The sequence below is a fragment of the Fusarium oxysporum genome, chromosome IX (assembly GCF_013085055.1).
Source record: "Fusarium oxysporum Fo47 chromosome IX, complete sequence".
Taxonomy (NCBI): Eukaryota; Fungi; Ascomycota; class Sordariomycetes; order Hypocreales; family Nectriaceae; genus Fusarium; species Fusarium oxysporum.
In genome coordinates this window covers 3,003,366-3,015,517 of record NC_072848.1, presented here as the reverse complement: position 1 = coordinate 3,015,517, position 12,152 = coordinate 3,003,366, and the positions used below count along the sequence as shown (strand labels likewise).

At 47.3% G+C, this 12,152-nt stretch overlaps 4 protein-coding genes across 4 annotated transcripts; 2 read left to right on the top strand and 2 right to left on the bottom strand.

Annotated features, from left to right (window-relative positions):
* Positions 1 to 1,053: 1,053 nt before the first annotated feature.
* Positions 1,054 to 2,337, bottom strand: FOBCDRAFT_190280 (aromatic prenyltransferase; the record flags this gene model as incomplete). The annotated part of the gene is made up of 1 exon (XM_031190760.2): positions 1,054 to 2,337. One exon carries the CDS (start codon positions 2,335 to 2,337, stop codon positions 1,054 to 1,056), a length of 1,284 nt encoding a protein of 427 aa, XP_031034745.2.
* Positions 2,338 to 3,406: 1,069 nt separating this feature from the next.
* Positions 3,407 to 5,774, top strand: FOBCDRAFT_298917 (uncharacterized protein; the record flags this gene model as incomplete). The annotated part of the gene is made up of 3 exons (XM_054706959.2): positions 3,407 to 3,742; positions 3,823 to 5,365; positions 5,704 to 5,774. The coding sequence occupies 3 exons, from the start codon at positions 3,407 to 3,409 to the stop codon at positions 5,772 to 5,774; spliced, it is 1,950 nt and encodes a 649-aa protein (XP_054562934.2).
* A 2,001-nt stretch (positions 5,775 to 7,775) lies between these two features.
* Positions 7,776 to 9,382, top strand: FOBCDRAFT_206812 (amidase signature domain-containing protein; the record flags this gene model as incomplete). The annotated part of the gene is made up of 5 exons (XM_054706957.2): positions 7,776 to 8,048; positions 8,222 to 8,545; positions 8,605 to 9,059; positions 9,157 to 9,209; positions 9,267 to 9,382. 5 exons carry the CDS (start codon positions 7,776 to 7,778, stop codon positions 9,380 to 9,382), a joined length of 1,221 nt encoding a protein of 406 aa, XP_054562932.2.
* FOBCDRAFT_232038 (fungal-specific transcription factor domain-containing protein) lies at positions 9,380 to 12,117 on the bottom strand. The gene is made up of 4 exons (XM_054706956.2): positions 11,955 to 12,117; positions 10,156 to 11,876; positions 9,896 to 10,102; positions 9,380 to 9,827 (listed from the first exon to the last, which is right to left on the bottom strand). Exons 1-4 carry the CDS (start codon positions 12,050 to 12,052, stop codon positions 9,586 to 9,588), a joined length of 2,268 nt encoding a protein of 755 aa, XP_054562931.1. The 5' UTR covers positions 12,053 to 12,117; the 3' UTR covers positions 9,380 to 9,585.
* Positions 12,118 to 12,152: the final 35 nt, after the last annotated feature.

Here is a 12,152-nt window from a genome sequence, read left to right as displayed (position 1 = left end):
TAAGCCCTTTGGTTTTTCAGGACAACAAGCTCTAGGCTAAAGCCATCCGCTACTACTAGAAGGTACTTGACGTTGGATGCGGAACAGGTATGTGAATGCTTGTGACAAAGTCGTCTGGAGTTGTCGTGCTTATTTTGCATCTATGTCACAGGGATATGGGCCATGTTAGTGGTTGATAAGTCCTAAAGCTTTACCTTATTGCTGACCTGGAAGTGATTTTGCGGACAAGTATCCCAGATGCGAAGTGATAGGGACGGACATCTCTCCAATCCAACCTTCATGGGTGCCGCCTAATGTCAAGTTGTAAGGGTTGAACCGTTAATGAAAGGATGTCACTGTCTCACATTCTATGTAGCGAGATCGAGGACTTCAATCAGGATTGGACCTTCCCTCCTGAGTCCTTTGATTACGTCCACTTACGTTATTTAGTTGGATGTGTTCCCGATTGGGACAAGCTCTTTGAACAGGCCTTCAAGGCTCTCAAGCCGGGCGGTTGGGTCGAGTCCTTTGAAGCCTCAGCTATCATCGAGAGTGATGACGATAGCGTAAAGCCCGACTCGGCATTGGCTCAGTGGGGGCCTATCTTTATCAAGGCCTCAAAGACGATTGGAAATACGTTCACTGTCGTAGGAGACGAGCTTCAGAGACCTGGCATCGAAAAGGCTGGTTTTACAGATGTCAAGCAATGGGACTCAAAGGTAAGCCATTCTTCAACATTAATTAAGGATACGCTGACATTTCCCGCCTTTAGTTACCCCTGAATCCTTTCCCCAAAGATCCCAAGCTTAAAGAAATTGGTCAGTTTGGTGAGCTGTTCAGTACTCAGGACACTGAAGGGTTAGTGTTGTTTGTTGCCAACACTCTAGGATGGACTCCCGAGGAGGTCCATGTATACATCGCCAAGTTCCGGCGAGAGATCAGAGACAGGAGGAATCACCCGTATATTCGCTTGAGAACTGTGTGGGCAAGGAAGCCAGAGTAAATATGAGGTCGCTTGTTTGTTCCTGTCACTAGCTTAAGCATATGACCGCTATGGAATTAAATTACTATGATCTATGTACTTTCGGGTTCTCGAAATGCTGCATAAAATTGAGGATTCAAGTATGAAGTGAGGGACAGGTCATCGCCCTGACACGCAACTGCGAAGTAGGTCTGAACCCCAGTGGCTTGGTCAAGCTGACCAGGCGGCGCCAACACATCCAATGCACGAAGATACGATTGCGAGTAATACCCATGACCGTGGTCTTCAAGATACCCGACAAGCCCAAGTGCAGCTTGAAGATCGTTATTGGTGTAGTGTCGAACTGGTATATACGCCTTGACGTCGGGAATAGAAGATTTCGGTGCGACGTCAAAGTTGAATACCGCCCCAGAAGTCAGATGATCCACGTTGGGTAGCTCGTCTTCAGGTGATGTATCAGGGTCGAGACCAAGTGCACGTTTCCACAAATCGGCAAACCTCTCTAGAGATTTATCCAAACCGGTGCGAAGTCCACCAACAGTCATAACGTCTCGGACAAAGCGGAAAGAAGTTTGGTTGGACCTTGCGTATATCTTGAGCCGTGAAGCACCGGGTTCGACACAGTCTATTGCCAGCATGAAGGGTCGAAGTCGTCTTCCGTCGTCGTGTTTAGAGAGATATGCTTCCACATGGTTCAAAGCCTCGAGATTTTGACATCCTGAGGTTTCAATCGCATGTCTTATCTGGTGCCACGCACTGAGCTCTGGTGTCTCAACTGGTATGAAATATACTTTGATAGACAAGTGATCGTGCAGCATTTCCAAGGCCGCAAAAATAGTTGAACCCTTTGTCGAAATTCCAGAGGTGGACGTGGTTGGAGACCCAGGACCTAGCAACTCATCCCAGAAATGTTCAAACCAGGTTAGATCGAGTTCGGGAATAGTTTTGGCAAGGTTGTAAACAAGATTCCGCGTCGGGATTTGATTGAATGGATCTTGCTTACTTCCAGCTAAGGGACTGACGAGCTCAATGGCGTATCTAATGTCGGGCTTCTTGCTTCCAGAGTTCCATTTCCAGCTATACTCAATGGGAGAGTGGTCATCAGTCATGAAGCTCTTCCAGGGTGCTATGCTTGACCGTGGCCTGGGTCCCATTTCCGGAACGACCCATCGGTACAACAACAGTAGAGCTTCGTACTGCTCGTTCAAATCATAGTCCGCTTCTGTGAGGAGGGTGTTGAGTTGTGGGCCGAGAGTCTTCCACCACCAGTCGCTGTCGTTCAACAAAGGAGGGAGCCATTTATCCAGAGTCTTCCATGCCAGTGGAGTATTCTCACGGGGTTGCAGGAGCGTTTGAAGGTGTTTCGTTTGTGTCATGATTCAGGTTTATGCTTCTCTCGGAGCAGCGGAGACAAGAGTGTTCCAGTTAGCGGGGTCGGTCCATTTTTATGCTGTCTCTCCTGTTAGTTAGACACTTGCGTCACTGCGGTGAAAAGCTGCACCCAACAATACCAACTCCAGCTCCTCTCCCGATGGAAAATGAATCAGTCAGTTTGCAATCGAGATTCATAAGCTTGGCCACTGACTCCGAATCGCTCAGTGCCGAGGTATGATATGTATTGTAAATCGCGGAATTGATTGATGCATACTATTGATGGCGGCGTCCCATCTTGTGTACATCATTTGTGCCTTATATCTACACGCTGGGTTGCAAATTCAATTTATAAGCGAAGCTAGTACCGAATGTGGTCAAGACTGGTCCACTCAATTTGCTGTCTGAATGTTATGGGCCTCTTTTAATATTGATATGGTAATACAGAATGGAAGACAACTGCTAATAGCTTTATTAATTTATATTTAATTAGCTGGTTTAAATATATTATTAAATTACTTTACTAGAGGGAAAGTTAATAGTAGGCGTCTCTACTATGGCCTAAAAGCAGGTTTCTCTCATTGGCTACCCTACTGTCCTTTTTATATAGCTGATGTTTATATAACTCCTGCTTGTAAGATATTAAAGGTGAAAAAGGTTTAACATAGTTATAAGCAATGGCCTTGGATGTCATTTTAACGTTAGGTCCCTAGCATTTTAGTAATAAGGTTTGGAGAGAGTAATAAAAGCAAGGTAGTGTAATAGTAAATATATAAAACGGAAGACAATCACGGAAACCTTCCGCAGAAGGACCCCTCTTTCAACCTATTCTTGATTTTTCCACCACAGCTAAAAGGCTAGACTAGCCCGATAAAGCAGTGATCTACGCAATCTCACAAGACGCGCCAATCAGAGAGAGTTCATTCCAGTCTACGCGCCAGTTGCTGCAAGCCTGTATAAGAATATTGCTCAACTCTTATTCAAAACTGTATTATTGGCGCCAGAGATTTAGAGAGGAGGCCTCACCCCTCTTTGTCCTTTGACTCATTAACATACACTATTGCGTTATTCAAGATGATTGAATCAACTTCGGGATTTGTTAAGTCATCGATACCGTTGTATCACAGTGCCCTTAAATCTTTTATCTTTAAATGCGCGGAGTTGCTTATGGGCATATTTATTTTTAAGCTTTTCTCGCTTATTGCTGCACGATCAAACCAATTCACAGCATATCTTATGTTTACAGAAGATTACATCCAGCAATCACTCTTTATCTCCTCCCGGGGCCTTTCGCGCGGTGGGCTAGTCGTTCTACTATTTAGCCTTCTTAGCATTACTTCATCCCTCTATGGCACACTTCTTTGGGCTTTGGATTCACCAGGCTACATCTTCCAGGCAACAAACACGACCGTCGCTGCTGACCAACGCCAAAGAAACGAGAACCCTCCTTACATCATACAACTGGCCCTAGATCCGACTGAACTTCGAAGCACCGGGGAAAGCTCCCACAAATCATTGGTGCTGAACTATTCAATCCGGGTCTCAACTACAGTTTAACAGGGAAAGTGGACAACAGCCATGGAACACCCGAAGTGGTAGCGCCGACACGAAAAGGGCTTGGTATCGGTGCTCGTATCTGGTTAGATGGTGATGGCTTCTCAGTTTCCCCGGACACCAACGCGATGATGCCTTATACTGATACTATGAATATGACTTTGTTTAGTTCATGCATCTTGTTTAATGAAGGGTCTGCTGTTTGGAATTGCACATTTAATAATGCCGAAGCACAGAGCATTATTGAAGGGGTAACAGGACTGCCCGAGGTTCATTGGAACGATGCGACTGACGAAGACATGGATTCACGATACATCAGGCCTAACAGGGTCGACAACATTTGGGTCTCACTGGGCACAGGTGGAGGCTCAGCCTTCATGAATCAAGTATTTACTGTAACCAAAGAAACAAGACGCCACACCTTTTTTCAGTCCACTTTTAAGGCGACAATGGTGACCAATCCCGGTATTCCGTTTGGGCAATATGAAGTCGCTGACTTCGTCAACCGGACCTGGAGCACCAGCACCGACCAAGACAGTACGAAAGAAGCCAACCCTCTCATGGGCCGTATTATCTACGACATAATGGGGGCTCAGGATCAGGGTGTCAGTTACCAGTTTGGTGCAAACACAGCTGATAACAACAATAAGTCCGCTCTTCAAAAGAACTGGGGTTATTATACGCCGCAAGTCAATAACGCCAGCATGTATTCTCTCATCAGCATTACCACCACAAAGATCACACTCATTCGATCGGAAACACTTCTTGAGGCCCCAGAGCCTTTTGAGAAATGTGAAAGATCCAATTTCCAGAACGAAGCATTCGGTGGAAAGGTCACGCAGACTGATTGCACTAGTTCCAAAGCTCCAGATGTTAAACATGGCTTCTTTGGTCAAGTTGATACAGCTGCTGTAATGATCACGCGTGGTTTAGGTGCTGCTCGATCAAACATTAGTGCTCAGTCACTTGACGAAAAGTCCCTGACTTGGCTGCGGGATCACTCTGGAGCAATTGAGGCATTATTGACTGCTAGAGCTTACAGCGTCAGCATCGACCCGTCACTTGTGGAACTTAGCGTTGATAAGCTCATGGTAGCTATGTCTAGCTTGCAGCTCTTTTTAACCTGCTTGGCTTTAGTACTTGCTGCAGTTATCTGGATAGGCCTTATGTATTCTGCCGATGGACACTGGTCTAGCACTCTTCTGGGGAACCTGATTCATACTACCTCAGAAATGAACGAAGCAAACCCAGGATATGTCAAGAAAGCTCCAGAGATAACCCTGTTGCCCATGGGCCGGAAGAAGGTCTTGGCAGTGGATGGGGGAACGTTGACTATATCAAATACCGGATTGACGTCAATGCAGCCTTTTGCGACTTCTGACCCATTTCCGGGAGATCAAAAAGGGCATATGGAAGTGGATGCATACTCTTTAAGCTATGGCGAACAATATACGGGGAGACAAAGGCTATTATCAAGTAGTGAGCCCAACTACATGTATAGGCGATAATATTGTTATCTTATGTATCTAGAATGGCGTTTAATATTAGGATAATATGCAATTTATAAATAGTACTAGAATGCATTTTCTATTTACTTTATGATTAATATTAGAAGCAGAATATAAAAGAGACTATATAGCGACTACTCTGACTATTACATCTAAGAATATAACACCATTCTTTAGCTTTAGTCCTCGAGATACTCTATATCATATGGTGTAAGGGAAGCCTATACAGCAACGTGTTAGAAGAGAATTAACATACTGAACAGGGATCGACTTACCACTCCCCTGCTAGCCTTGAGGTGTAAAGCACAGTTGCTGCAAATTGGCCTTGCGATAATTCAATGTCGCTTTCGAATCTCATAAGTAGGTCCTTGGCTTCTTGATAAATGTCCGGCGGACAGCAAGGGCTACTCTGAATAAATGCCAGAGGTAGAACTATGCAGCGAGCCATTTTGGTAAAGTGAGGAACCAGATCCTCTTCATTCAGGAACCTGGGTGCAAAAGCGAGAACTTGTCTGGAGATTTGACTGATCTTCCCTACAGCATATGCCGCTAGATGTGACTGAAAGTGCTCACTAACGGCTTTTCCATGAAGTCCACCGCTGACCTGGTACATTCTCTGCAGGATCTCAGGGTGGCCGTCGTACATTGGAGTACCGCTCCAAACAATCTCATTCAGTACCAATCGAAGCATTGACATTCCGAATAACCACCGAGCCATCATTGCCAAAGGTGGAGCGCCCGTTGCGCTGTGAAGCATAACACTGTTAGTCAGAGGTTGACGAGGAGTTGGTGGAGATGTGCTGCGTGAGCCCTCTTGTGCCGTCCTTGTTGGTGGGCTAAACCCTTGGATGAACAGGTCTGCGTCGTGCTCGGTTTCCAGAGCTCGGCAGATGAGTTCAGGAGTCAGCCCGTTTTTCAAGTCGGCCTTGATACTGCAGGTTCTATTCATGATGGAGTAATGGTCTCGAACAGCCTTGGGGAAATTAAACGCCTTGTAAAAGTCTTCCTCCAGTTTAATGAGATCCTTAGGAACCTCAACAGCGCGGTTAATGCAGCTGACGCGGATGTTGTAGGCAGCATGGATACACATGCGCCGACCAAGAAGATCGCTGAATTGTTCAAGTCCTCGTAGACGTAACAATGCAATAGTCCCAAGAGTATGAGCTGTCCCGTTACCGATGTTCTCTTTGCCAGTGGAGACAATTGATTCGAAGAGACCCATGGTAAGCACTGCGCCCAGAGTGGCATTCAGTGTTGCCGTGCTGGGGTCCGCAAGGCAAGCATTGGTTTGTGCTAGCGCCGCAGAGAACTCCTTCAGCGCCATTCCTAAAGTCTCTCGACTCTGATGGCGTTTGGCTAGAGCCGCCATTGATGCAGCTCGTATTGTCGTGACAAAGGCGTCTTGGCCAGGTTTTTGCAAAACAGCCTCTGTATATAGTTGGGGCAGGTAGCTCCCATAGACTGTACTATCTATGTATGAGACCATAAAGTACGATAAAGCTGTATCAGCAGTTGGTATGTTGATAGCTCGACTTGGAAAGTTTGGTGGTGACGGCGTTGAACGTTTTGCTGCTTGATTAGCCTTCCTTTTGCTAGTTCCTGTAGTCAAGAAGATTGTCTCATCTCTGAATCGCAGGTCCCAGTCTGTCTCATAGCCAGGACATTGGATCTTTTGGCGCAAGCATTGCGAACATCCAGGCATGGCATGATCACACTAACAGACACATGTCAGCCCCAGTAGTCATGTGAGTAGGGGGAAACAGCAACGGAAGACTGTTACTTTTCTTCGCTTCTGTCGGCATGGAAGGCAAGCTGTTGATGGTTTTCCGGTGTACCCCATGGCTCAATTGGAGATCTGGTGTCTAGATGAAGATGGTACTCTGGTTCTTAGGAGAAATCTTCCCTATATGGGTAAAAGCTTCGAAGTTTAATTGCCAGTGGGCAGCAGTGTAGGCCAAGAGTAAGAGTAAGTTATTAAGGAGGCACGAGATACCATGGTGGTTTACGGGTCTTGGACATAGCCTTGACGTCTTACCACCGGCTAGGACTAAAGGAAATCTACGGGCCCGACGGACTTAATGAGGTAAGTGGCGGGGACGTGCAGCCCAAGCGTCCTTCTGTAGCGTCGAAACTTTCTCCAGGCTGGGAAAAGATCAGCCAAGCTTCCTGGCTTGGGCTAAGCTTTTTAGTCAAATCGAGAATCAGTAGTAAGAAGTTGCTATTTACAGGCTTCCCTAATAAAGATGCAATTAAATCCTGCAGGTAATGAGTTATGCTATCTATATAAGGTTAACGAGATCCAGAAATGGTCTACAATCGTTCCTCAGCATTTCAAGCAATACGCCACCTCGTATAATCTCTGTAAAAAGAAACATCTCATCATGAAACATTCTACTCTTGGTATGCTTTTGGCTCTTATTACAGGAGCTGTGTCGAAACCTCCCTTGCTTGAAAGGCCACCCAAAGTTAATGTCAAGAATGGCACATACATAGGGACTCCTTCAAACTCATATAATCAAGACTGCTTCCTCGGAATCCCATATGCACAGCCCCCTGTCAAGAACCTTAGCTTTAACACTTCCCAATCTCTTAACACGCCATGGACAGGCAAGAAACCCATGAATAGCTACTCCGCTGCCTGTATTGGATATGGTGTAAGTGAAACCCTTAGTTACTCTACAGACTCTGACTAATTTAAAGGCAAAAGACCGACAATGCAGGTTATAAAAGTACTTCCGAAGATTGTCTGTATCTCAACAGGGTTAGGGTTATTTTTATAAGTAGTACCCGCGTTCTCTGTCACAAAACCTGACCTGTCATTAGGTAGGTCTGCGAGAGTTTCAACAATGTCTTTGGACGTACCTTGAACCCTTATAAGCTGTGCCTCTCGCCCGGTGGCAGTGGCGCGGGTGAAGCAGCACAGCTAAGCCTCCGCGGATCCATCATGGGTGTTAAACCGGACATCGCTGGCTCAGTTCGAGTTCCCGCGCGCTTTACTGGAGTATACGGATTTCGGCCTGAAGTTAACCGTCTACCGTGGTCAAAACAGGCAGAACTTGCGTCGAAGGGATGGCAGGTCGTTCAGCCAACCCTTAGTCCAATGGCGCGCACAGCACAGGACCTTACGCTCTTCATGAAGACTATCATTCAGGTTGAGCCTTGGCGCTACGATTCCACGGCATTCGCCGTACCATGGCACGATGCTCCCAGGAAGGACAAGTTGACTATTGGCGTATGATCACAAGATCCCGATTTTCCCGTCTTCCCGTCTTCTCGCCTATTGCGAGGACCATGGCCTCTGCGGTTGATCGGCTAAGAGCTGCAGGTCATACGATCAAAGTCATCGAGGCTCCGCCGACAATGAAAGCAATGAAGATCGCCATGCGCTGGTTCGCACTCGACCAAGTGAACCTACCGTTCAAGATTTTCCAGGACGGCGGCGAGAGCCCGATAGCGGACCTGGATGCTATGGACCCAGGCAAATTCTGGGACCCGGGCTTTGTCGCGGACTTGCGTGAGAATAGTGAGAATATTAGTATTAGTGCCGATATCTATGACTATCGAGAGGAATGGGCCAAGATCTGGCGCGAGGCTGGTATCGACGTCTTGCTTTGCCCGGCCAGTCGTGGTTCGGCTGTTACCCATGGAGAGTTTAGTCCACTGATGTACACGAAGCCTTGAAATTTACTCGATGTATGTTTTACAATTCTCTTTGATCCTCTTAAGGCGAGCAGCTACTTACTAGCCACTCCAGTTCCCCAGCATTGTCGTCCCGTTCGGTAAGGCCGATCAGACTCTTGACTCTAAAGACGGATGTGAGTTGACTCCGACTTAAATCTCCAGTACTATCTGCGTACTAATAATGTCTTCAGATGATGCGAGTGTCGTTGATGAGGGACCAACGGGTTTCCAACTGGTTGGATGGCGATTCCAGGATGATCAGACGCTCATGACTACTGAACTTATTGTAGATGAATTGAAAGCCTGATTTAAATTGCAGTGAAATGTCAAAAAGCTGGATTGAGCTTTACTAATCCGACTCTGGAAATTACATTAGATTGGATTTGTCATCATATTAATTCTAATCGCTTGTGATAGAGAGGTTTGAGTATCAGGAAGTGTAGCATGAAAAAGCCAAAACTGAAACCAACGCCGAACTCCATGCAATCCCATTTGTACAAGTACATTGCTTCACATGGCGGAAAACGAATTTTCCCAGTCGGTGTTCCTTGCAGTAGTTGCCTCGGCTGACGACTCATCCAAGCCCTCAAAGAGCGCTGGGTCATATATTTCCGATGAATAGAGCTGGAACATCTCCATATCTCCCATTCCAAGATGCATCATCGTTTCCAACTGTTTGGGAGCAAAAGAAGACGGCGGTTGATGTGATGATGCGTTCTTGGCCTCATCACTTTGAACCGGGACTGTTGTTTCTGCATGTATTGTTAAGCCTTTCATTATTCTACCATGGGTGGAATCCGGTAGGGATGGCCTCGCGTACCTTGGGCTGTGCATACTTCCAACATGTTGTTGATGTACCTTGAACAGCTAAAGACCAGACTGTTGTCATGATCCAGCATCTGGAAAATGGTTTCTACTTGTCCTAGGAGTACTTTGCAGATCGCCACCGCGGTCTCATCGGCTGCAGCACCCTGACCATGCTGTGCCCAAAGTATTCGGCCAAGAATGACCAATGAGGCTGTGAAGACTGCTCATAGCCTTAGTTAGTCAACGATTCTCGTAGAATGGTGTGGGACTGACCGTAGTACAGTGTAAAGTAGGCCACTCCGAGGTTGTTGTTCCCTGATGGGTCGGCCGTAATTATGGTATGTACGAGCTCAATGGTGTGTTGTGCTGACCGTATGCATTCGTGAGCCTCTCCCATCGCAAGTTGGATGAGATAGGAGGAGTTGTCAACGGAAGCTGGGTCGCCGCCGCCAAAAAGGTGTCGAATGGTGCTGCAAAGGAATGGTCTGTGAATCAAGATATTGATGTTGTGGTACCTCAGTGTAAGAATGGCCCTGAGGCGATTTACTTGGCTGTTCTCGGAAAGAATTTTTTCTTTGGACTCGCATAGTCGTATGTACGGTGGGAGGCCTGCTGACCATGCGCGGAGTTGCTTTCTGAGCTGGCCTGAAGCTTGCAGAGACACCATATCATCCGGCTCAGGTTCGGCATTGTGGATATTCCCGCTGTATTGCTGCTTGAGAGAGCCGTTCATTATTTGATATAGTAGAAAAGAAATAGCCAGAAAATCGCCAGCAATATCACCACTTGTGCCGGCGCTATCCGGTGTCGGCAAAGCAAGCTCAGACAATGATGCTGGCCGGTCCAACATGTACTCATCGGGAATGATAGCTGGCCGCCCAAAAGCAACACTTAGGACCTTGTCCATGCAGTAAATCACAACCCATGTTCGTCGACGATACTCGGCCTGCAATTCATCAAAGCCTTCACGGGCCTGAGCGCTGTGAAGCCCTAAAGCCATGGCTGAGCGAACGGCAAGCCCAAGAATATTCCAAGCTTGCACTGAGCGTTGAGCACCCTGACAATGAATGACGACCAGGACGAGATACTGGACAATCTCGATGCTGATGACTTGCTTTGATAGTTCGCCGCAGAGATCTGTCGCTCGCTTGAAGAAGACATTAGACTTCTTTTGCCGTTCCCGAGCTGATGGTATTGCATCCCGGTCAGCACTAGCAATTGTAGCAAAGATGACATTGAGGGTGCCTAAGAAGGTCCTGCGGACTCTGGTCCAATTATTTGCTCTGCATGTTGTGTACGTCTTCCTCATCGATTCTTCATGGATGAAAGGAAAGACTGTGCCGGCGGTTTTAAAGTACACATCAAGCATGCGATCCATCTCTTCTGCTGGCGGAAGAGTGGTCATTGCTTTAGGGCCTGTATCTGGCGATGTCGCAACAGGGTTCGTGAAGGGCTGGGAGGCTTTGGCAAGGCTAGTTTCGTTGAGTTCATGTTGTCGGTCCACAGTCGCTCCTTGTCGCCGCGCAGGATTGCGAATGCGATTCACGGCCTTGAGAAGAAGACGGGTGAAGTTGACGTTGGAGGAGCCACCAAAAAATGCTGAGGTGTGTTCTTCGACAAAGGCCATTGCCATTCCATTCGTGGTCGCATCTTCATCCTGAGGCTCCTCGAGGCCGGTTGCACGCGGGAGGCTACCATCGTTGGTCTCTTCTAAAGCTGGTGATGAAGGTGCTGGTGGGGACGCATTGAGAGGTGGGCGATATCGAGCAGCAGCAGCAGTATTGCCGGTAGTAGCAGTAGCACAGGCAGAGAGATGGCCTTCAAAGAAAGAATTGAGTCGTTGGACGACCTGCTCGACATTGTAGACACGTGATTCCAGATCAGATATGTACTGCTTACGAACAATCACGTTGGCAGCCGAGTCTCCAGGCTCGTACTGGCAGTCCAGGGCAAGAGAAACACATGATGAGCATGACGGACGTGTACCATCGCATCTAGCCCAGGCACCAGAGTCAGTGAGCCCACCAGTTGACTACAGAGGGAGGAATTGGCCAATGAGAGCTGTCGCATACCTGGATTTGCGTAGACGACAAGCATTGCATGCTAGAGCAATGCGCCGTCGTTTGGTAGCAGGGGTGTCTGAGCCGTTGTCGACTGATGGTGGTGCCATGCGCTCTCTCTACGGGCGATGGGGAGGAGATGGGAAATGGAGAATGGGAACAGCGGCAATTTTCGGTTGGGGGCTGTTGTGGTGAAGAATTAGAATGAAA